Source organism: Petromyzon marinus, assembly GCF_048934315.1.
Source record: "Petromyzon marinus isolate PM22_M1 ecotype Great Lakes invasive population chromosome 68 unlocalized genomic scaffold, UKy_Petmar_22M1.pri1.0 chr68_unloc.1, whole genome shotgun sequence".
Classification (NCBI taxonomy): Eukaryota; Metazoa; Chordata; class Hyperoartia; order Petromyzontiformes; family Petromyzontidae; genus Petromyzon; species Petromyzon marinus.
Genome location: NW_027422597.1, coordinates 987125 through 1012800, shown reverse-complemented (window position 1 = coordinate 1012800; position 25676 = coordinate 987125). Strand labels below are relative to the sequence as shown.

Below are 25676 nucleotides of genomic sequence, written 5' to 3'. Positions count from 1 at the left end.
AGGCGGCCAGCAAAGTGAGGCGAGCGACTGGGAGACTGAGCGGAGTCCGTGACGAGTGGCAGGAGATCCTCACGACCCCCTGGACAGCGATGCTCCGTCTGTTTCTCATGGTGAGGACAACCGCTCCTCATTCACTCACCTTCGTCATCGTCACGGTGGTGGCTAGGAGATGTTAACCACCTCGCCTGGTACACAGGGAATGTCGTGGGTTCGATGCCGACCCTGACGACGCCTGCTGCTGCTGCTGTTTATTTAGAATTTGCGTGTCTCTCCCTCACTCTCTCTCACGACAATATGGTCTCGTGGATTTTTCTCCACGTGACGATGATCTCCGGATCTCTTTGGAGCCCCATGGGTTCTCTCGAAACACCGCTTGCGTTGCGATCGAAACGTCGTGATTTATTTGCTTTTCCAACTACGTGATGACTTTACCGAAAGATCCAAAGAGTTTGGATTCATTCCTGCAGTCACGAAAGCTTCAAATCAAGATTTCTGGAGCGTAATTGCAACCTGTACTTCACTTCCGTAAGAGTTTTATTTTTTTTTGGGGGGGGGGGGTGGGGGGGGCAGAGGTTGTGGTTATATCGCGTGAATATTAATGTTGTGTCGTCGTGCAAGCCACCACCACCACCACCCGACACAGCCAGTCAGTAAGAGGGGTTTGTCAGGTAACACTAAAAACGTAGCCAATGAGTTACTAGTTTCAGTACCTAACCGGTCGTGTTTCTTTGTTGGAAAGTAACCCCACTACACAACTGTCAACACGTACGGGTTATTGTAGATTTGAAGTTTTCGTGACTGCAAGCATCCTTACTCTTGGTTCTTTTGGTAAAGTCACGTAGGCGATGAAAGGTATAAATAAAATAAAAGATTCATCTTCTTTGGTTCTTTCGGTAAAGTCACGTAGAATGATAATAAAATAATAAATTGATAAAATAAAATAACACAATAATATTCTCACGACGTTTCGGCCACAACACAAGCGGCCTTCATCTTGTGTTGTGGCCGAAACGTCGTGAGAATATTATTGTGTTATTTTATTTTATCAATTTAATATTTTATTATCATTCTACGTGACTTTACCGAAAGAACCAAAGAAGATGAATCATTGCAGTCACGAAAGCTTTAAATCGAAAAATAAAAGATTAATAATTAAAATGACGACTTTCGGTAGCAACACAAGCAAATCATCATCGATGACGATTGCGTGTGTTGCGATGGAAATGTCGTGATTTAATTTAACTTATTTTTTTAATATCTTTTAGTTTATTTCTATGTTTATTTATTTTATTTGTTTTTATTATTTTGCTTTACCTACGTGGCTTTACTGAAAGAAACAAGAGCAAGTATACATACCGTGTACTCCCTATTCATACGATTCGCTCCGTGATCTTGTACAGGGACATTGAGTTTTCAGGTCCACACAGCATACAGCCGTTTCGCTACGGGCAAAACAAAAAAAAACACAGTATTTGTTTTTTTCTTCTTTGGTTCTTTCGGTAAAGTCACCACCACCACCACGTAGAATGAGAATAAAATAATAAATTGATAAAATAAAATAACACAATAATATTCTCACGACGTTTCGGCCACAATACAAGCGGCCTTCATCAGGTGAAGGGGACGAGACTGTCTGGTAGGACAGCGCTGGAGTTAAAAAAGCCACGTTCAGATCACGACCTTTAAGCTGTGTGAGAGGAAACAAAGCGCCTTGACAAAGGAATTAGCATTTTACAGACCAATTCAGACCTCTAATTGTGATGGGACTTTGTAGGATGAACGTTGATATTTATAAGGGGGCACGGGGTTGACCAATAAGGTCTTAATTAGTCTGTAATAAGGTAGGTAGGGACACTGATTAGGAGTTGATGCAGGCAGTAGCGGTGTGTGTACTAGTTGTGAGTGCAGTGGTGGTGGTTGTCTAGTTGTTTGAGTTTCTCCCCTTGCGATGGGACTTTGTAGGATGAACTTTGAGATTTATAAGGGGGCACGGGGGTGACCAATAATGTCTTAATTGATCTGTAATAAGGTAGGGAGGGGCACTGATAAGGGGTTGGCAGGTATTCATTCCGCGATTGAGATTTTATTCAGATGAATCCGGAGAAGTCTGCAGAGAAAAGAAGAAGCCGACTGAACGTAAACAAGCAGCAGAGATGGCGCAGTTGATAAAATCGAGAAAACCCGGATCGTTTACTTACTTGAAAAATACCAATACATGTCCACCTCCTATTAGCGCCTCCCATTTTACAGACCAATTCAGACCTCGTTGCTCACCCCACGCCCTCATAAATCTCACAGCTCATACGACAAAGTCCAATGAGGTGGGAGAAACACAAAAAGACCATTGTTTTTTATTACTACACGCTTTTATTTAACTCACTCAGTGTGTTGTCCTATCCTCAAAAAATCATGTAACTAAATTTTTTACCCGCTTCCCAATGTGGTATCGACTGAAAACTTGGTATACTTATGTCGCACCGATGTCAAGACTGTGTTCTATCGTTAAAATAAAAAAATATATATATATAAAAATATATATATTTTTTTACATTTTATACACGCTTTTATTTAACTTACTGTCTGTTGTATTCTCAAATCTTGTAACTCAATTTCAACCATCTTCCCAACGCGGTATCGACTGAAAACTTGGTGTATGTATGTCATACTGATGGCAAGACTGTGTTCTATCGTAAAAAAAATAAATTATATATTTTTTTACATTTTATACACGCTTTTATTTAACTTACTGTCTGTTGTATCCTCAAATCTTGTAACTCAATTTCAACCATCTTGCCAATGTGGTATCGACTGAAAACTTGGTGTATGTATGTCATACGGATGACAATACCATATTCTATCATTAAAAAATGTAAATATATTTTTAAACAATCCTTTTTTTTTACGGCTCGAATTGTACCACGCTCAATATTTGATTTTCTTGACTTAAATAAGGCTTTTCTTGACTTAAATAAGGCTTTTCTTGACTTAAATAAGGCTTTTCTTGACTTAAATAAGGCTTTTCTTGACTTAAATAAGGCTTTCGTGAATGGCAGCAATTCACATTCTTTGGGTCTTTACGTTAAAGTCACGTGGATTGATTCAAAGAAAATAACAAGCGATCGCCATCAGGAGGAAAAAAACAAAATAAAAGATCGCTCGTGTTGTGATCGAAACGTGGTCGTAGCTTTTTTTTTCGTAATTTTATTTTGTTATTTTCTTTGAACCTATCCACGTGACTTGACCGAAAGACCCAACGAATATGAAGAGCATTGTTTGAGCAAGAGCTCAACGCCGTATGGACCTGCAAGCTCAACTTCGCTGACGAAACGGCGACGCCACTCGCGACGTCTACGTATCGTGCACCGTGACTTTTCTCCGGCAATTCACAACGACGACCACGAGGACGAGGAGGAGGACGAGAGCAAAACCGGCGTCACGATGAGCCGTCAACCCCCGATGAGGCTGTTCGCCGACCCACCCGGAGGCCCGCCATTACAACTCCCCCCCGGGGACACTTGGACACTTGGACCGGCGATAAAAAAATAAAATCACCCGTCCACTAAGGCAGCTCAAAGGTCACCACCCTGCCCACACAACTGGGTGGCCATGAGGTCAGTGACGTCAAACTCGGCACTCCCGCTCCGATTGGTTCAGCCACGATGGCGTGATTGAATCGGCCTCACCTGGGATGCAGGGAGGTTTTCCGTCGTTTCGATCTCGATTCCCCCCCGGGGCCCTCGCTGCTGCGGATTTGGAGTCTGCAGTCTCCTCTGTAAGATAACTCGCGATCAAAAAAACGTCAATCCGTACGGCAGCCCGGAAGGATGTATTGAAGACGTTTGTGAACTCATCCACCGTCAAACAACGCTTGCGGGCTTCCTAGAGTCAAGCGGTTACTTTAAAGGGTTGGCGTATGGCCGCACGTAACACTTGGACGATTTCGTGAAAAAAAAAAAAAAATTGATGTTGATTATAATTAGGGGACCGTCCATAAATGACGTCACGCACCTTGGGGGTGAGGGGTCAGACATTTGTGACGATGTGTGACGAGGGGTGGGGGTGGGGGTAGAGGGGTTCAGAAATGTGACGTCACATCAAAACGCGACAACTTTATAAATAAATACGGACAACACGTTCTACTTAATTGAAATAGACTTTTTAAAATAAATGTTTTCTACCTACAACATCAGAGTGCAGCGCCACATTAAATACACTACTACGACGACAATAGTTTAAAGAGATTTGAAGCGTGTTTTATTTTTTGAGGGGGGGGGGGGTTAGAGCTTTGTGACGTCATATTTGAGGGGGGTGTCTGACTCTTTGTGACGTCGTGTGACGAGAGGGGGGGGGGGTTAAAAAAATCGTCCAAAATCGCGTGACGTCATTTATGGACGGCCCCTTAACATTATTTCTCAGAACCACGTTGGGGCGACAGGCAAGGGTGGGGTCCCAACGACTCGGCTTGAAATGCAAATTCAACAAGTGGCCAAAAAAACAGGTTGACAACCAGATTAGGATTTAAAAAAAAATAATGAAGCGAAGCTGCCTTGCACTGTGATGCGTTGTGGCCGATGGTCAAGAGCAGCGGCGGAGTGGCAGGGCTATGGGTCTCTGTGTATCTATGGGTCTCTGTGTGTATCTATGGGTCTCTGTGTATCTATGGGTCTCTGTGTGTATCTATGGGTCTCTGTGTGTATCTATGGGTCTTTGTGTGTATCTGTGTCTCTGTGTATCCGTGGGTCTCTGTGTGTATCTATGGGTCTCTGTGTGTATCTGTGGGTCTCTGTGTGTATCTTTGGGTCTCTGTGTGTATCTATGGGTCTCTGTGGGGCTATGGGTCTCTGTGTGTATCTGTGGGTCTCTGTGCGTGTCTATGGGTCTCTCTGTGTATCTGTGGGTCTCTGTGTACGTCTATGGGTCTCTGTGTGTATCTGTGGGTCTCTGTGTGTATCTGTGTCTCTGTGTATCCGTGGGTCTCTGTGTGTATCTATGGGTCTCTGTGTGTATCTGTGGGTCTCTGTGTGTATCTTTGGGTCTCTGTGTGTATCTATGGGTCTCTGTGGGGCTATGGGTCTCTGTGTGTATCTGTGGGTCTCTGTGCGTGTCTATGGGTCTCTGTGTGTATCCGTGGGTCTCTGTGTGTCTATGTGTCTCTGTGTGCATCCGTGGGTCTCTGTGTATCTGTGGGTCTCTGTGTGTATCTATGGGTCTCTGTGTGTATCTATGGGTCTCTGTGTGCGTCTATGGGTCTCTGTGTGTATCTGTGGGTCTCTGTTTATCTGTGGGTCTCTCTGTGTATCTGTGGGTCTCTGTGTGTATCTATGGGTCTCTGTGTGTATCTGTGGGTCTCTGTGTGTATCTTTGGGTCTCTGTGTGTATCTATGGGTCTCTGTGGGGCTATGGGTCTCTGTGTGTATCTGTGGGTCTCTGTGCGTGTCTATGGGTCTCTGTGGGGCTATGGGTCTCTGTGTGTATCTATGGATCTTTGTGTGTATCTATGTGTCTCTGTGTGTATCTATGGGTCTCTGTGTGTATCCGTGGGTCTCTGTGTGTATCTATGGGTCTCTGTGTGTGTATTTGGCTATCTGTATCTCTCAAGGTCTCTGTATATTCATGGGTGTCTGTGTATCTATGGGTATCTGTATCTCTATGTGTCTCTATGTGTATCCATTGGTTTATGTGTGTATCTACAGGTCTCTGTGTGTATCTATGGGTCTCTATGGGTCTCTATGCATCTCTATGAGTCTCCATGCGTAGCTTTATGCTTTGCGCCTCTTGCTTGAGCTTCTATCAATTTGTGACGACCAGGTCGCTCCTGAAATCAAATCTGCACATCAACTCATTGTGAACCTTGCCTGGTAAAATAACACGGAGTAAGTAGCAGGGGTACAAGTACGTCCAAACGTAGGAGACGCTGCGTTTGGCGGATCCTTTGCATCGCAGAGCCGTGAAACATTTGAGACGGCTTCGGGTAAGGCCTTCATCAGGCAGCAGATTGATTATAATCAATCATTGATTGACGCCGATGAATGTTTAGCCACGTGTCATTCCATCTATAGACTCAATGAATTCTGTCCGGAGATTGCAATCTCGGGAAAATTCCGAGAAACCCCTCCCCCCACCCCACCACCACCTGGTACCTGTACCCTGCATCCCCCGGAAGTCGACTCAGCCTTAACAACAACAACAGCAACAACTAAACACACAGATAGACCTGGTACGGTGTAGTAGTGCTTATCATCATTGGCACGTGGGCGTGGGGTGTGGTCCTGCCCACGCGCCGACCACGACAAAGGTAACGACAAAGGTAACGACTCCCCGTATAGCCTTAGCAGACTGTCGGGGCAAGTGCTGTCGGCGAGCTCCTATGAAGGCCGGTAACGTCACGCGAGGGAAGTGGGTGGCCACCTTTGTCTCCCTAGCGGCAACATGTTCACACACCGCTACACCAGGTACTCGTTTGAGGCTGAGTCGACCTGGGGCGGGAGGCCCGGGACCGGTTCAGACAATCGTAACTGGTGATGGCTGTGAGCGGGGATCGAACCCTGGGTCGCCGGGTTCACAGCGCGGCGTAGCGCTAACCGCTGCGCCACCACTCCCCACCAGCGCTTCCCCGTCACAGCAAGCGGCAGTGTGTGTGGGGCCATCCTGGTGGGCGGTGGGTGGGGGGTTTGTCGCTTTGTTTTTGTGCCTCTCTCATCAACTACAAACGAGGCCCTCCCTTAAAATGGGCAAGGCAGGGGGGAGAGAGCCCCCGAATTGGCCCATGTGCAGCCGAGTGAACTCGCCTCTGTGGCTCCGTCTGAATGTGAAATTTGCAGCTGTCGCTCTGCCCTCTACAATCAGCCGCTCAATTCCGCCGCGAATCTTCCCCTGCAGATGCTTTTCCCGCAGCAACTGTCCTCCGCCGGGGAGTGCGGCGATGGATTCTACAAAACACCGCAAGGAGTTTGCTGTGAGCTGTGCCGTGCAGGTAAAGCAACACAGACACGGAGGCTTCCGATCTACGCGCCTCTGTGGAATGACAACGTGTGGTGACCGGATGCTTCCTTTCCTCCACCCAAGTCAGCTCCTCTCACTGCATTCTAGGCTATGGGGTTGGTGGTTACTGGAGAAATGAGAGATGAGAGATGTTGCCACTTGAGACATGTATTGCTGTCGAGGTGGATACTTGCTGCGTCAAAGAGCTGACCGACGTAGAAGTCAATTAAAAAGGTAGCGCCATAGAAGAAGACAACCTGATGATGATGATGCAGGCAGGGATCAAAGGGAAACTGACACTACTTCATACCTGTCAACCCCTTATCTCAGTGTCTTACCTTATTACAGGTCAATTCAGACCTTATTGGTCACCCCTTTGTAGGATAAACGTTAAGATTTGAAAGGACAAAATCCCATCACAACGAACAAAACACCAACAAATAGACACAACAATTGCCTGTATTGAAACGGCTGAACGCTGTATGGACCTGAAAACTCAATTTCCCGGTAAGACATATGGGTTGACAGGTGTGCTATTTGGACGCACATGTGTTGTCGGATGAACAACGACAAGAAATGCATAAGTGTGTTGTTGTTACTTACATTATGAGACCTCATTTGCCAGTAACAAGATACAGTAATAGGTTTTTACACTTTTTATCCGGCACAAAAACTGACACCTTTATTCAAGGGGATCATGTTTGCAATAACCACAACACAAGCAGTCAAAATGCAAACAAAAAAGACAACTCTGATAATAATAATATTGGCACTGTCCTTGAATTTGATTGGTCCACACCCGAGACGACTTTTCTTAGAGCCCAGTCTCCACTGGTGTTGGACCAGAAGACGCCAAAAGGCGTACAACTCAAAAACAGCGCACAATCAGAGTATTGAGGGCTCGGGGTGAGCATTTACATTATGAGACCTCCTTTGCCAGTAACAAGATATAGTAATATGTTTTACCCTTTTAACTGGCACAAAAACTGACACCTTTATTCAAGGCATCATGTTTGCAATAACCACAACACAAGCAGTCATAATGCAAACAAAAAAAAAGACAACTCTGATAATAATATTGGCACTGTCCTGGAATTTGATTGGTCCACACCCGAGACGGCTTTTCTTAGAGCCCCTTAGTCTCTCCACTGGTGTTGGACCAGAAGACGCCAAAAGGCGTACAACTCTTGTGTTGTGGTTATTGCAAACATGATCCCTTGGGCAGGCTGTGTATGGAGACGATGAGGGAAGGCGGCAACACCAGCTTGTAAGTAAGAAGCTCTTGACAAAAACGAAATCGCAACATATTAATAACTAGTTAATAAAGTGGTGAACTTTGAAAAAAATCAAAGACAGCTTAAAAGTAGCTCAGATTAACGCGAATAGTAGTAAAATAATAATGCCAGCGGGAGAGGCAGGATTGCCCACGTCCCATGCGGGTGGCCACTACTTCGCCGTATTTGCACGACAAGGCTCAGGAATGCGTGATACAAACGACGAAATGTGCGGTGGAAAACCCATGGATCGTGATGATGACTGAAGAAATTCGTGTTCAGTTGAGCCACTGCCCGTCACATAACTCTAACGCAGGTTGACAGTCAGTGCAGCCCGTGACTCCCAAAACCAACTTGTGATCACGTGTGTGTGTGTGTGTGTGTGAACGGTGGTGCAGCGGTTAGCGCGCTGCGCTACCAACCCGGTGACCAGTGTTGAATTCCAGCTCAGGGCCAACGCCATTGACGATTATCTGAACCGGACCTGGGCCTCCCCTAGGTCGACTCAGACTCAAATGACTACCTGGTGCAGTGTGTAAACAACGCCACCGGTGGAGAAAAAGGCGGTAGAGCATCTGCCCCAAGAGTCTGTTAAAGGCTATACAGGGAGATCTTTGTCTGTGTTCTAACAACAACTCCTTTGTCCTTCAGGGATGTACAAGATGTCGGACTGCATAGCTAATGGTCGTGCTGCCATGTGTGAGTCGTGCCCTAAGGGCACATTCATGGACAGAGACAACCAGGAGAAGGTGTGCTCGTGGTGCAGCAGCTGTGGGCCAGGTGAGTGTCAGCACAGCAGAGTAGGCGTTTCCCCTATCCATGCATTGTGCGTTTCAGAATTGTGTCTTCTTGCATGCGGCATAGATATTGCTTCATCATCGTCAGGATCCATGGACAGAGAGCCCGTAGTAGGTGGTCACACTGCACATTTCATCATTGGTCGTTTCCAATTTCCTATCTTGTAGTGCCACATCATAGTGGTGTAGTGTATACATACTACTGTAGTTTATGAGTGGTGTAGAGCGGAGCGTATTGCAGTGGTGTATAGTGCAATAGTGTAGTGTTTAGTAGTGTAGCGTGTAGTGTAGTGTATCGTCATAATTACAATCCATGGGCAGATAGCCCATGGTAGTACGTGTTCACTGCAAATTTCGTCATTTGCTGTTTCCACCTTCCGTCTTGTGGCAATATGCTAAAGTCGTGGCACATATTTCTGGCAACGCCCTCTTGCGATGTCATCAAGCCGTTATCTGTTAGGACTTCCTCTCTTTCCATTTCCTTCCATTTTTCCAAATAGTGTCAATTTCCTTCTCATCGCTCCCTGCATCATCATCATCAGCATCATTATCATCATCAGCATCATCATCATCATCACGTTGTCTTATACTACAATGCAACCTTTTTATTCTATACTAGCGGTAAGTACCCGGCGTTGCCCCGGGCGAAAAAGGCAGACACACACATCGACTTAGACACGCTTTCTATGTACATGAGTTTAGTGGAAGAAGCAAGGAACAATAATATCATTTGTCGGCACGCAAACATTATGATTGTAATATTAGCAAGGTGATTATTGAAAAAAATTGGTTTCTATGAAGATGATTTGGCACCAAAAAAAAATACAAAAATTTGTTGTCTGCACACAAACATTATTAATGTACATTGATTGTGTCTTTCGGCAAAGTTACGCAGATAGAAAACAATTAAAAGTGTAAAAAATATCACACAATACCATATAACAACAAGAACCGCCATTCGGGACTAAGTGGTGGTAACATCACCACGACGCTTGTGCCAAGCTAGGTGCACTTTGAGGCCACGTGAAGTGTCGAACGCCCGCTGGCAGGAGGTGACGGGGCAGACCTAGGTGCCACGGGTCGACTGACTGAGATGACTGGCTGATGCACCACCTGTGCCCCCTACTGTGCCAACTTGCTGTGCTTTAGCGCTCCGCTCGTTGTTGTGAGCGTCGCTCCTCTGCCCCCCGTTGTTGTTGGAGGGCGACTGCCTCCAACTGCCCAGTAGCATCCTTCACGAGCCTCCTCCACAGAGGCCGATCTTGAGAGCACTGGTACCAGTCATCAGCAAGTCCACTCAGCTCTACGTCCTCCTGTACCACATCACTCCATCTCTTCTCTAGCCCGTGCCGCGCCCGTTTAGCCTCCTCGATCCGGCCGAACAAAAGCCGTTTAGGCATGCGGTGGCTGGAAATGTGGGCTACATGGGCCAGCCAACGCAGCCTTCAAGGATTTGTGAGCTCCTCACACAATCCAGCCTGCAGGTTAAGCCCAGGATGGATCGTAGGCAGGCCAGCATAAATATTTGTAACCGGTTAAGATGTTCCATTAGGGGGGTCCATGTTTGGCATGCGTAGAGAAGGGAGGGAATGACTGTGGCCGAGAAGACCTGAAGCTTAGTGCGGAGTGACAGACCAGGCAGCTTCCACACAGCGTTACACAACCGATGAAAAGATAATGCCGCTCGACTGATTCGGAGTGAGACCTCTGCTGTCAAACCGGAGACGGTAATGAGCACACTGCCCAGGTATGGCAAACTCTCCACTCTCTCCACAACCGGCCCATCACCAATTGGGAGTTGTGGGGGTGGAGTGTCCAATGGTACAAAAAACCAAGGCAGGTGCTTAGTTTTGGTGGGGCTGATGGCAAGGGCCCACCTCTTAGTGGCAAGCTCCAGGTTCAGCAGCAGGGCCTCCAACTCGTTGAGTGAGCAGCTGTTACCAGATCATGGGCATACATAACATCGTTGAGCAATAAGGAGGCATCCCTTGACGGCACCCGGGCATCGATCAGCCTCCCATTGTATCTGTAGCAGATTGAAGGCTTCACTAAGTACGTGGTAAAAAAATATATGTAAAATAATGTGGAAACCAGAGGACATCCCTGTCGCAGTCGAAGGTGTAGAGGGAATGGCTCCGACTCCCGGCCATGTAGTTTTACCCGGGCGGCAAAGAATATGAATTCCTGCAGTCACGAATGCTGTAGTGAAGAGAAGTAATGTAATAATGGGAAGGTTATATTTGCATAAAGAGGTAATGTAATGTAATAATGGGAACGTTATATTTGCATAAATAGGTGAATTTCAACGTGAGTTGAAACAATAATGAAGATGAAAGGAATGGGCAAATTACAAAGCAAAAACAATTGTTGTTTGCACACACTATGGTGTGTATGGCATTGTGATAAATGCAAAATTACTTGAAATGTTTTTAGGTATGTAACGTAAGAGAAAGAGGCAAAGATGTTGAAATCCAGCAGTCACGAAAGCTGTAAGTGAAGAGAAGTAATGTAATAATCGAAAGGTGATTTTTTTTTAAGTAGGTGTATTAGAACTTGAGTTCACACAATAATAAATCAGATATTTGAACGTGAGTTCACACAAATAATGAAGATGAAAGTAAGCAATACATCGTCTTGTTGTGAGCACACGACCAAAAATAATAGAATACTTCCAAGGTGATGAATAAAACAACGGTTTTGTACGTGCGTGATTGTAGCGTAAGAAGCAAGGAAACTTGTACTTACCATAGCCGTGGTGAGGCCTAGTCCCGTGCGGAGCCCCCGTCCTGACCTACATTGCCGAGCCGGCGGAGGTGGCACGTTGGCAGGCTGGGGGCTGGGCCGCTACCCCCCCCCCCCTCCACCATCCCCCCCCGCCCGTGCAACAATACTGCTATCTAAGCACTATAATAGTTTTGATTTAAAGCTTTCGTGACTGCAGTAATTCACATTCTTAGTTCTTTCGGTAAAGTCACCACGTTGAAGGGAAACAACAAAATAATAAAATATGTATATATTATTTTTACATATTGTTTAATATATATTTTATTATTTTGTTGTTTCCCTTCAACGTGACTTTACCGAAAGAACTAAGATTATAACACTATAATAGTATTAGCTACGGACTCTGTAGTATTAACCTGCACGCATTGTGTTGGGGGGGGGTGAGGGGTAAAGAGGACATCACACTGTGAAGAAATAGCCGCAGGGCTATGTGTATATTTATTGCATGTTCAACGCGTCAAACAAAATGTGAGCTCGACCGAACACGCATCACTTGGTAGGGTCCACCCCCCCCCCCCACCCACCCAATTGGCGTGAGTTGGTACGGTCGAAGTCACGCCATAAATAAGTAGCTAAAGCTAAATCCCACTACATCGCTAATTCAACTAATGTAAAGGTGACGGACGTGAGAAAGGAATTAGGCTATGCCCACGGTGGGGCTTAGGGCGTGCTGCCCGTCAATTTTTTTTTTCAACGTGAACCCCACCAGTTGAGAGACAAATCCTTCGCAAGCACGCACGCGCAGATACTTTTTTTTCATATATTTAAAAGAGTTTAGCGAATCCTTTGGATACAGCAGCTTAGACACAGCAGAGTCATCTTCTATAGCGATATATTTCTAGTGCCAATATCTTTTTTTTTTATTTTAACTGGAGTTATTTGACCATACTTCTGCAGCTTCTAAGAGCGGCGGGTGATGTCAGCCTTCTCGCGGCCCACCCTGTCACGTGGAACGAAGTCCACACCAAAGTTCATAACGAACGACATCACTAAGGAAGCCGTCTGTCGCCAGTCGACCTCTGAGGTTACAGCGGAAAGAACAGAGCCTGGCAACGAAGCTCCTCCTCGGGGCCAGACGAGCAGTTCCATCAGCCCCATCGGTTCGTCTATGCCAGCTAAATGTTGAGAGCCTATTCCGTGCAGAAACATGCATCCTCACAAAGATCATCCGGCAAGAAAACATTCACATCCTCAATGTATCCAAGAGACGTGTGGAGAAAAGCGGCACTCTACAATTGAACATTCCAGGGTACATCCTCACACGGAACAAGGTTTGCAGACACTCATCGACCACCTTGCCAATGCCTGCAACAACTTTGGCCTACACAATCAGTCTAAAAAAGATACAATGTCATGGGCCAGGATGTCAGAGACACCCCTTCCATAAACGTTGGGAGCTACACCCTGGAAGTCATTCAGGACTTCACCTACTTGGGTTCTACCATCACCTACTACAATTTGTCCCTTGTCACAGAGATTGACGAGCGCATTGGGAAGGCGTCAACAGCTACGTTCAGGTTGACTAAAAGAGTGTGCGAGAACAAATCCCTAACGCTCAACACCAAAGTACAAGTGTACCGGGCCTGCGTCCTTAGCACCCTCCTCTATGTTGTCTGAGTCCTGGACAACATACGCCCATCAAGAACATCGACTAAACACATTCCACCTCCGATGTCTCAGGCGCATCCTCGATATCAGATGGCAAGATCGCATTCCCAACGCCTCAGTTCTCAACTTGGCCAACATTCCCAGCATGTACTCTCTACTCAGTCGTAGGCGCCTAAGATGGCTTGGACACGTGCGCCGCATGCAGGATGGCAGAATACCCAAGGGGATGTCTTGTACGGCGAGCTGGCATCAGGCAAACGGGCCGCTGGTCGCCCGGTCCCACGCTTCAAAGATGTCTGTGAACGGGACGTGAAGAGCTGCGACATCAACCCAAGTGACTGGGAGAAAACTGCCGGCGACCGACTCAGCTGGCAGCAGGCTGTGAAGACGGGCCTCGGGAGAGGCGAGGAGAAGAGACGCACCGCTTGGCAGATCAAGAGGGAGCGACGTCAAGAAAAAGCAACAAATGCCTCTGGAGCAGCCACCGCATTCACTTGCAACTGCCGTGGCAAGGATTGCCACTCAAGGATTGGCCTACTAAGTCATTCTAGGCGCTGCAAAACCTACAGCTGACCTCGTAAGGCGCAAAAAAGAATTGTCTCTCGAGACACAAGGGCCTATGATGATGGCCATCCTCGCCGATTCCAAGGGCCACGCTAAACAGTCTGGCTACTCGCATCGTGCATCAAGCCAAGAGACGCAGCAGGATTTATTCACAGGCAACGACTTCCATGCCACGAATACAAATCAAGCCAAGAGACGCATGCAAGTCTGTACTGAGGCCGACATCAAAAGTAAACTTCTGGTACAGGATTCTTCCGTCGGCCTCCCGGCTTCAAACCATCCACGCTGCCGCTGGCCGACCATCAACAGAATCAGGACGGGGCATGGCCAATGCGGCCACCTGATGCGCAATGAAGCGCGTGGAATATTCGGTGGGGCCCGGCGATCGCGGCCATCAATCCAAAACCATCGGCCGCGTTGCAAACCGCTGCCGTCTTCACAGCCTCAAAGGAGGTGGCCGCGGGGGCCGGCTTCCACCCCACCGCCCTCCCTCCTCCACGGCCTCGATCGGCTCACCGCCGGGCCCCCAGCTAAATGGGCTGGCTCACCGCCGCATGGGGCTATTCCACGCAACGCCCACTCTCCCGCTGGTGATCGAACTCTGCGACGCGCACGCCCCACGGTTAACACTACAGCGGCGGCGCCAAGGCGACTGCACAAATGCTGGCGGGTGGTCATGCACGACCCCGCACACTCGAGTCGCAAACACTGCGCCGACGCTGAGCTAGAGCCTCTCCCATCGCTCCCCAATTCCCCCCCCAGATACTCACACGCCCTGTCGCGGACCTCGCGGACGCACCCTGCCGGCGTCGCGCGGGCGCTGCGGGCGGCTCGAGGAGGAGGAGGCGGGCGGGGAGTCGGTCTGGGCGGCCCAGGCGGGTCGGGGATGAGACAACTCGCTTGAACAAGTTTCGGGTTTCGCCCATTTTTTAACGGCCCTTTGATTTCGGGGAAAAAAAAAAAAACCCCATCCGGGGTTAACGTTATAGCCTGCGCAGATGATCGTGCGGCCTACCGGTAAATTTTCAAAGAATTCTCCGCCCTCACGTGGAGCGTCACGTTACGTTACGTTATTGTTCAGGCCATTGTCTCTGCGCCCGTGGCCATTAATCCCTGACTCAGCCGGTTTAATATCTGGGAGGGCGTCCGGCTGGCAAAAATACACACCCGGTGTGTACTTGGTCGGTGGCACTAGGATCCCCCCCCCCACCCACCCTCACTGTCTGCTCTGCTCACTTAACATTTCACCCCAGCCCTTTTGCCGATGTCGTGCGTAACTCATCGCAGCTGGCCCGGTGGACCTTGGTGCGCCCCTACAATTTGAATCCAGTTTAGGGGCGCCACCAAGGTGATTCGTCCTGGGAGGGTCGGCCAACCTCCTGGCACCGGGAAACCACGGGACTTCCCACCTAGGGGCCCTTCGGATGAAAACCCGTTGTGCCAAGCGATCCCCCGCCGGGACACTGCGTGTGTGTGTGCTGCGTGTGTGTATGCTGTGTGTGCTGCGTGTGTGTGTGTATGTGTCTGTGTGTGTGTGCTGTGTGTGTGTGTGTGCTGTGTGTGCTGTGCGTGTGTGTGTGTGCTGTGTGTGTGTGTGCTGTGTGTGTGTGTGTGTGCTGTGTGTGTGCTGTGTGTGTGTGTGCTGCGTGTGTGTGTGTGTGTGTCTGTGTGTGTGTCTGTGTGTGTGTGCTGTGTGTGTCTGTGTTTGTGCTGCGTGTATGCTGCGTATGTGTGTGTGTGCTGCGTGTGTGTATGCTGTGTGTGTGTGCTGCGTGTGTGTGTGCTGCGTGTGTGTGTGCATGCTCAGGGGGAGGGGTAGGGGGGGAATCGTGGCTCTTGCGGAGTTGACCCACCGGTTAGTACTGAAACTAGTAACTAATTGGCAACGTTTTTGTGTTACGTGACAAACCCCTCCACTGATTGGCTGTGTCGGATGGTGGTGGCAGGTTTCATGACGATGATGATTTGCAGGTTCATCCCAGGATGCTTCTGTTGCGCGTCGTCGCTTTAAGATGTTTCTCTGTTCATGTTTTGTTTGTTGCGGTTGTACCCCGACTCAAGAGCCGCGTGGCTCACAGGGCTCTATGCCTCATAAATGAAAACTTGAAAACTTGAAATGACGACGCGACATTCATATTTACGCGATCTAACCACCACCTCTCACCCCCCTTGGGATGCTTTTTGTTGTTGTTTCCTAATCGCAGGCGAGGAGGCGGCTGTGAACTGCTCCGTGGCCCAGGACACGGTGTGTCGGTGCGCAGAGGGCCTCAAGAGAGACGACGACTTGGGAATTTGTGTGCCTCAGGAGTTGCAAACCCCAGGTAGTAGTAGGATTACAAAGCCGCTCAAGTCAACCGCAACACGCCGTTTGATTTCTCAGCTGTCAGGGAGAGCACGGGACAGCCTGGTCCACTGAAACCGCAGAAGCATTCTGCAGTAGAAGCACGAAATTCAAACTCAACCTCACGTCTATTGAAAGCTTCAGGAACTGCATGCACGGTCAAACACAGCCACGTGTGACGTTATCAATTCACGACCCTGTGAGATACTGAACACCGAATTTTTTATTTATTTTATCTACGCTCAAGTTTTAGACTGGAGTCCCCTTGCCTCCAAATATTCACACTGGGTAATAGCGCTTTTACTGCTCGTTTCGGAGGTTTGTAGTTCAAAACCCCATCGGCTACCCTGGTTAATGCGACTGGTGCATTCAACAAATTAAAATGCGCCATCTGCTTCACAGTGAATTATAGTGGTCTGGTAACCTTATGCTGGTAGGAACGAGGTTGTAAACTGAGTGTACCAGCCTGCAATAGATTAATGTGTCCTTCCGTCCGTCCGTCTGTCCGTCCCCTTTAAATACTTTAACGAAGTGAAATCTCGTGCTGTTGGGGTGTATAAAATCAGCAATAGACAGCGCAGATACTTGATATTACGTCTTATTGCACCCAACATTTGGAAGTGACGTTATCTCATTTGCGAACTTCGCTTTTGGGGATGTGGCAAATTCACAGACAGCCCACAGCCGAATACAATTTGCGAGGCGCAGTTCGAAGGCACCGTGACGTTACTTTGCCAATAGTTCCTTCCAGCCCACCCTGCAGGGATCTGTTTTGAAAATAGAATGCCATGTGTTCTTGCATCGCGGTTCGAATGTGAAATTATCTGTAAAGTTCGTTTATGGGGGGAAGGCAAATCGTAAAAAAAAAAATAACATCACCCGCAACTGTGAAACTGCTGCAGATGATAATCTGTGAAAAAGCGCCTTCGTAGAAAATTTTCGTGCTTAAAGAAACTATAGAAATGATGCAAAGAGCAGTGATTTAGTGCGGCCTGGAGGCATATTATTAAATAATGCATATTACAATTCCTTATAGGGGAAACGCATACTAATTAACGGATTACTAACGTAGCATATAATCACAATAACACACATTACAACTAATTACTAATCTACAACTCATTACTAATCATAACCATTGACTGATTACTAATCGATTACATAATTACAATACCCCCCCCCTCTGCCTCAAATCACTGCACCTGATATGAGTTCAATGATGACGTCACCCTGCTGCTGCTCTATATAAAACCGGGAGCAAGCGAGGGCTTTACCATTCTGGCGAATTGCCCGATGATGCTGGATGTATTTACCAGCGAAACGTCACAGTACAACTCAAACTGTAAATGTTGTGGATTCACTCTTCAACACACCGGTGGGCTAAAGTAGTTAATTATTTGTGTCTTTTGTCAACGTGACACTTTTATTTTTGCTGATTGGCCGTGTCGGGTGGTGGAGGGTTACGACACATTTATAAATAACGCGATCTAACCCAAAAACCTTTATTATGAGCAGTGATTTGATGGTTTGATTTTGATAGAGGTTGTGTTAATGCAACGTACTGCATTCGTATTCATCGCAATGTATCACATAGACCTGATAAGTTGGTGGAGAGGGGACTGTTGTTCACAGCTTGTTGTTTTTTTTCCCTTCATAAAATTTTCAGACGCCACGTCAGTCGTGTTGGCGGCAGTCCTCATCTTCGTCCTGACTGCACTCGTGTTGCTCATAGTTTACTTCAACATGAAGCAGAAGGGGTTGACTTTAAAAACGATGGTGAAGCAATCAGGTAAGTGGCAACGTTCTGTGCTTAATCCAAAGATCACATCCTGTTATTGGGGCTGCAATTATACATCTGCCAAAATGTGTTTTACTCATTATACAGTGAATTAAGATGCGTGGAGAAATCACGTCTCGGCACAAAGCCGCCTCTGAATGCTCTCTGCAGACACCACTGCACAGAATGATGAAAATGAGTTACATCCCTTTTGAGAGCTTTGGCTTCGGTGTCATTTTAAATAGTCCCTTGGAGAGTGTTGCTACTGGTGACAGTCACCTCTGCCGTGCCTCCACTCATCCGACAATATTTCACACCCGCGTGAAGTCGTGTTGGACAGGACGCTCAATTGAAGCGTCGTCGTTACTTCGTTCTGTGCTTGCCGCTCTTGTCACAAAGGGAGGAAGTTGACAATTGTCGAGGTCCCGAGGGGCATCGAGGTAGGATTTGGACTGATTCAAAAACGACCGCAAAACTGTCTGTTCATGGTCTTTAGCAGCAGGTGATGACATCTTCATCTTGGCTATGAAATTATGCAACTTTACATTCCAGTTAAGGTTTTTCCAATCTTAAAATTATAGGAAACATTTAAAGGTTCTCCCTGACTCCAAGATCGCCATGTTTAGTTTTCTGTGTCGAACAATAGAACAGTTTTTCGTTTTGGACCGATAATAAAATGATAGAACCGCATCGACTGTGCTATGAATCAGTGATTAACTAATTTTATCTGTTTTCTTTCAGACACTACTCATACAAATAACGAGCATGATGAAAATCTACCGCTTGTTCATATCATGCGAAATGAACACAAGGTGCCATATGGAGTTCAGGTAAACTCAACGCAGCATAGTGGCATGATGACCCTACTCTACATTGTTTCAGTGTGTAGACGTGCACCAGTACACTGAAAACTCCATCCCAGATAGACAGAAATAATCGTGACCGTGTCTTCTCCACACGCTACAGAGGAGCAATGAGAGCAGCGAGACAATGCAACAGATCCGAGAGAACAAAGAGAAACTCAAGGCCTGGATCGGAGCGGATCCATCGGCCTTCCTGGAGCATCTCAACGGCTTCAAATTGATTCCACGACGAGTGCACCAAGCGGCCATCGACAAGGGCGGAGAGGAGAGTGTGGAGCTCGTTCTGGACCACTTCATCAGCCAGGGAGAGGCACGCTGTGAGACGCTGTGGGACGCCCTCTACTCTGTGAGGAAGCAATACGTGCAGCTGTGGAAGTGGATTCAGACACACGGTACGACCCACGTGAACGCACCGGTGTATTGACATCGAATGCCATTTTGTGAGAGTCGAGGAAGAAGAACCATGCATATGCGTGGCTTCCGTAATGCTTTCCAGCACGAGTTCGTCCTCGGGGAAGTGATCGGAGACTACGTCGCTACGTTTAAAGCCGCACAGGAATGATGTCATGCTGTGCGTGACTGAACGACTTCACGTCACACTTGACTGTTTAAGTACCAATATGAACCTAAATATGTTATACGTTGTGCCTTGGTTCACAATCGTGGCCTAATTTTAATAAAAAATCAAATAAGTCTGTGTAGAACGATACTTGTGGAATTCATATGAACCTCTGTCGATCGCAGGTGAGGCATTGAGGGCCATTCGAGATAAGGAGTCGGATCTGAAGCTCTGGATCGCCAGAGACCCCAAGCATCTTCTGCTGCAGCTCATGAGCCGGGGACAAATCCCGAACGAGCTCTTCACCGAGGCCAAGGGCATCCGGGATGGCGTGGAGTGCACGGAGCTGCTGCTCAACTTCTTCAAAGAGAGAGGGAATGACGACTGCCTCAAGCTGCTGTTTGCTCTGCAGGCCGTGCAGGACGAGTATCCTGGACTCAAGGAGTGGCTGGGAGGCCTTGGTAACAAAACAATAAATTCATCTTCTTTGGTTCTTTCGGTAAAGTCACCACGTAGAATGAGAAAAAAATAATCAATTGATAAAATAAAATAACACAATAAAATTCTTACGACGTTTCGGCCACAACACAAGCGGCCTTCATCAGGTGAAGGGACGAGACTGTCTGGAGGACAGCGCTGGAGCAAACAAAGCCACAAGCTCAGACCGCGACCTTTAAGCTGTGTGAGAAGATACAGAGTGCCTTGACAAAGGAATTAGCATATAATTTAGCATTGAAATAGCTGAGTGATTAGCTTGTGACTGGTCACAGAAATGGCTATGTTAAAGTCAAAGCCTACACATCCGCAGAGGCACCTAGTACAAATCAAACAGGAGAATTTAGCATTGAAATAGCTGAGTGATTAGCTTGTGACTGATCACAGAAATGGCTACGTTAAAGTCAAAGCCTACACATCCACAGAGGCACCTAGTACAAATCAAACAGGAGAATTTAGCATTGAAATAACTGAGTGATTAGCTTGTGACTGGTCACAGAAATGGCTATGTTAAAGTCCAAGCATACACATCCACAGAGGCACCCCTTGACAAAGGAATTAGCATAGAATTTAGTATTGAAATAGCTGAGTGATTAGCTTGTGACTGTTCACAGAAATGAATCCTTGCAGTCACGAAAGCTTCAAATCAAAATTTACACATTTGTCGTATTAACTGGCCATCATTCCTTCTGGTGACATGTCCTGCCCAGGTGCAATTAATTAACAAAGCAATGTCCTATAACCCATGCACTGTCGTTCTGTTTTTCTACATAACTTGAAACCGTGTACTATTTCATGCTTTTGCAGTGCTGTTCCTTTTAATTGTCAGTGTCCACGTGTCTGATCCGTACGTCATAGCAGGTAATGCGGGCCGATTAAAACTTTATTCTTCAGGCACATTGGTTACGTTACATTTCATTATTTTGTTCACATTTTCCAAAAGCACTCCAACCTGCTCTCATCCACCTTTGAAGGCTGAAACGGCGCCAATTGCCGCTGCGTTTCCCCCCCCCCTTCTGTGGTGCCGCAGACTTCCTCCGGAGACTCTCCAACAAGTCCCCCCTGGTTCTGAACAAGTACAGCGACTTTGTCCTCCGAGACAAAATCCGCTTCAAGACGAGGGAGCTCCTCGTGGCGCTGCGCGACGACCTGACGCCTCTGCTCTCCCAACTGCAGATCAGGAACATCCTCACCGACAACAGCGTGCGGGTAAAGTCCAACTAAGATCATCGTCATCACAATCACGCGTAGCCTCATGAATAAGGACGTTTGGTGTTTGGCCAGTCCTTTTGGCACAAAGGCTATCACGACGGACCTACTTTCTAGGCTGCACAGAACATTTGCATGTTGAGTCTGCCGCGGGATTGGTTGACAGTGAGCAGTCACAATGAGGTCCATGCCGACGTTAGGATTGGACAAGCTGAAATAAGTGCCGAGAGCACAGACAGATGTAAGAAGCACAATTGAACAGAGCATTAGACATAGGTCATAGCACACATAGGTAGTGGCACACGTGATCTTATAATTAGAACGTTTCTAAGATCGGACTGTATAGTTACATAATTGTATTTTTAACATATCCTTAGTAATAATAGGGCTTTCCCCTTTTTTCTTGCAACAAAACTTTTTACAAGGAATCACGTGGTGCATTAACCACAATACTTGTGGTCAAAATGCAAACAAAACACACACTATTATAATATATGCATTGTCCTTGAAACTGATTGGTCCACACCAAGGGACGTCTTTCTTTTGAGCCTCGACCCAATTGGTGCTCGACCAGAGGACGCCAAAAGGCGTCGAGGCTCAAACGAAAGTCGTCCCTGGTGTGGACCAATCAGTTTCAAGGACAATACATATATCATCAGAGTGTTGTTTGTTTGCATTTTGACCACAAGTATTGTGGTTAATGCACCACGTGATTCCTCGTAAAAAAAAGGTTTCAGTTTTGTTGCCAGAAAAAAGGGGAAAACCCTTATTATTATATTCTGGTACAGGCAAAGGAGGTCTAATGATATCCTTACTATTTTTTTTAATGTGTTCTCGATTGTGGTGCACAGTCACACACCAAGTCACACTTTGTCATAAACGCTGCTGCTTTACAACGCAAACACAGAGTGCTTCTGGAGTGTTGCAGGCAAGCAGCTCTGAAGAACCGCCATCGCTACAGAAACGTCGTTCCGCTCTGAACGTCGCGTCTTTGCGTTCGTGTGTCCACCCGCAGGCCGTGAAGGAGATGCAAGCTCGGCAAGGCAGCGAGAAGGCGACACAGCACATGGTGGAGCTGGTGATGGCGAGGGGGCGACCCAGGGTCAAGCAGTTCTGGGAGGCGCTGTGGGACCTCAGGGAAAGATACCCAGACCTGGAGTACGTCTTTGAGAAGTTCTAATCTCGTTTGGGAGAGAGGTGGCGGAGTGGTTAGCACCGTGTAATAACCGCTGCATTGAGACACCCAAATTATATCGACACATTTTAACGAGCGTTCACGACAATTGCATCTCACAATTGCTGAGGCAAGAAATTATTTCGCTCGGCTGATATGCAGGAGGTCTTGGGTTCGATCCTGACTGACGGCTGCTGTGTACAGGTAGTCCTCTACTTACGATGGAGATGTGTAAGGACGACCCCATCGTAAGTCAAAAATATTGTAAGTCGAAGATGGCCTGGCCTAGCCTACCATGGAGTCTTAAAGAATGGTGATAATTTAGCAAAACAGAGCAATTTAAAGTACCGTACTATATACAATATATACTGTATGTATTTATTAAATACAATACTGCATTGCACAGCAAAATGTAAAGTAAAAAAACAAGGTAAATTCTTAGCCTACCGATGTGAACTGCAATTTCATCGAAAGTTTTTTTCAGGAAACAATCCTTATCCGCTATAAAAAAAAACTTTTAACACGCATTGAACGTAAAGTATCGCGGTAACCCTAAAATGAAATCGCTAAAGCTACGTATCATAGACGCATTGAACGGATCGTAACGTATTGTAACTGTACTGACCAAGATTCTGTCCGTCGTCTGCATACCTGAACGATGTTTAGGTTGCTGATGGCAATTTTGTCGCATCGCTATCGCCACCGTAAGATCGAAATATCGTAAGTCGGACCATCGTTCTTCGCATTTAGATTATTTGGCTTGCTATACACATTTCCACGTGATATAAGACGCTTTGTCGAGTCATCATTTGTGGCCAGGTGGCTTCTGAAAAAGAGCTGCATAGCTCAGTGAGCATTCGTAAGATACATATATACACAAAAAATAGTTTTATTTGTGTATATTCTTTAAGTTATTTGTTTCCCTTTCCTATACTTTGTACTGCTATCATTTGTTTTTGGTTTGCTTGTCGTTTTTACGTTCTCACCTGCCTCTACCGGGCATCTGTGAATATTGCATATACCTCATTGAATTCCTCCAGTATGAAGTTAGATTTTAATTCTGACAGATGAGGGACAGATATCAGTCCACACTCTGCTCGACTGCATTCTGTTGGCAGGTGTCCACAGGAAGGAGGTCTCAGCATTCGTCTGATCCACCAACCCTTGCCTTTACAGTGCCCGATTACAGGCGTTTGCACGAGCACAGTGCCTGACTTTGTCATTCCCGTCCCATCAGCTGCTTTCCCCAAGTTCGTATAGCCTTGCCGGATTTTATATTCGATATTTATTTAATTTTACATACTTCAGCCCCTTGGTGTTAGACTTTTGACCCTTATTATAGTAAGACTTGTTTAAAACTTATTTTAAGATTTTAGATTCCTATATGTTGAATGTATGCACCATCCTGCCAAAGTAAATTCCGTGTCGGTGTGAACTTACATGGCGAATAAAACCCTTTCTGATTCTGATTCTGATTATTGTCTGTGACACAAACATTACTTTTTTTTAAATATATATTGAGCCTGTGCTCGGCAACCCCTGATGCCGATGTTTTATCTTTTCCAAGCGAGATTTTTCATCCCAGCCACGGGCCACATCGCCAGTGAGGGACATCTGAACGGGTCCTGTGTCCCCATCCTCCCTGACCAAGAAGCTCCACTTCCAAAGTGAACTGTGGTCAAACTACCCCCGCGACTGAGACAGATAGAGGGACCTTGCACTAAGTAGTGGTTTGACCAAGGGCTGTACATTATGATTATTAAGCATATTTAAGGACATCCAACTTTCCCGCAATAACATTCAACAACGTTGCATTCATATAGCACCTTTAAGAATGAAGGTTCAACCACCGTGTGTGCTGTTCATTTATCATGGGAGACAACACTGGGGAAATTAAGCATCTTCCAGAATGCTGCTGTGGTGTCAATTTGAACACTGGACTTGCTATCTCGAGGTCACCGCTTTTGATTCAATGTCCCAGCGCTGCAATTTAAGTAACGCTTTAGGACATCGTCAGTATGAATGGGTACCACACGGCTATTCGATTTGGTAGCTATGGATAGTTTTGTAAAGGATTGGTAAGGTGCTACTAAGGTTATTATTACCCCTCTTGAATTTGTGTTTGTTTGTTGACCAGGCATTTGCCATGATAACTGCGATGGCCGCCACGAGCGGACATTCGGGCCCCTCCCCCCGTTCCGCTTCTTTCTTGCTAGCCTGGCGGGCGACAAGGGGTCTTGCCAGCAGCATCCCCACCCCCTCCACAGGAAAAAAAAAATCGAGTTCCTCCGCCAGACTGGATGAACCTGGGTTTTCGTCAGGCGCTCTTGAGCCACTCCGTGCTCCCGGTTGTTCTCAGTCGCGTGCGCGGGTGACAGACGTGGCCTCTCGCCCTGTGACAGCGACGCTCGGCTTCAGCACGCGCCACCCCCCCCCCCCCCGGTGTCCTGCTCAGTTCGGTGCCGCCCCAGCGACAGACGCGGCTCGCCCCGGAGGCGAGCCGCGTCCGCTTTCCTGCTTCCACGTACCGTGACTCTGCCTGGGGTGGAGTTCACGTTCAGTCTTCGGACGAGGACGACCACGACGACGGGGCTCTCCCACAATCGACCCTGGGCGCTCAGGAGCCGGAGATGGAGCGGGACGCTGTTATGCCAGCGATGCAAGGAGACGACCGAAAACCTCACCAAAGGCATTATTATGTGAGACCTCCTGGCCGCCGTCACCGCTTTAGCTGCGAATGATGCAGCAGGAGGACTGCGGGGGGATGCCCGTGCAGCGTCCCGGTACTTCGACTTGGGAGAAGATCTGCGAAAGAGGAGTGGGACAAAATCCCTCCTGAGATGCGTGCAAACCTGGTGGCCAACTACAAGAAGCGTCTGACCTCTGTGATTGCCAACAAGGGTTTTGCCACCAAGTGCTAAGTCATGTTTTGCAGAGGGGTCAAATACTTATTTCCCTCATTAAAATGCAAATCAATTTATAACATTTTTGACGTGTGTTTTGCTGGATATTGTTGTTATTCTGTCTCTCCCTGTTCAAATAAACCTACCATTAAAATTATAGACTGATCATTTCTTTGTCAGTAGGCAAACGTACAAAATCAGCAGGGGATCAAATACTTTTTTCCCTCACTGTACTCTTCATCCCTGACTCAGCCGGTATAACCTGGGAGGGCGTCCGGCTGTCAAATACACACTAGCCGGTCCCCCTCCCTAATTGTCTGCTCTGCTCGCTTAATATTTCACACCAG

General features: G+C 47.0%; 1 protein-coding gene across 2 annotated transcripts; it reads left to right on the top strand.

Moving 5' to 3' along the window:
- Positions 1 to 23901, top strand: LOC116958023 (uncharacterized). Of its 2 annotated transcripts, none has more exons than XM_076058094.1 (9): positions 1 to 110; positions 6880 to 6973; positions 8907 to 9035; positions 16213 to 16329; positions 18016 to 18138; positions 18868 to 18956; positions 19093 to 19381; positions 19734 to 20009; positions 21074 to 23901. In XM_076058094.1, exons 1-9 carry the CDS (start codon positions 90 to 92, stop codon positions 21265 to 21267), a joined length of 1332 nt encoding a protein of 443 aa, XP_075914209.1. In that variant the 5' UTR covers positions 1 to 89; the 3' UTR covers positions 21268 to 23901. The 2 variants fall into 2 exon arrangements, with proteins under 2 accessions (XP_075914209.1, XP_075914208.1); XM_076058093.1 differs by having other exon boundaries at positions 16213 to 16332.
- The last annotated feature ends 1775 nt before the right edge of the window (positions 23902 to 25676 follow it).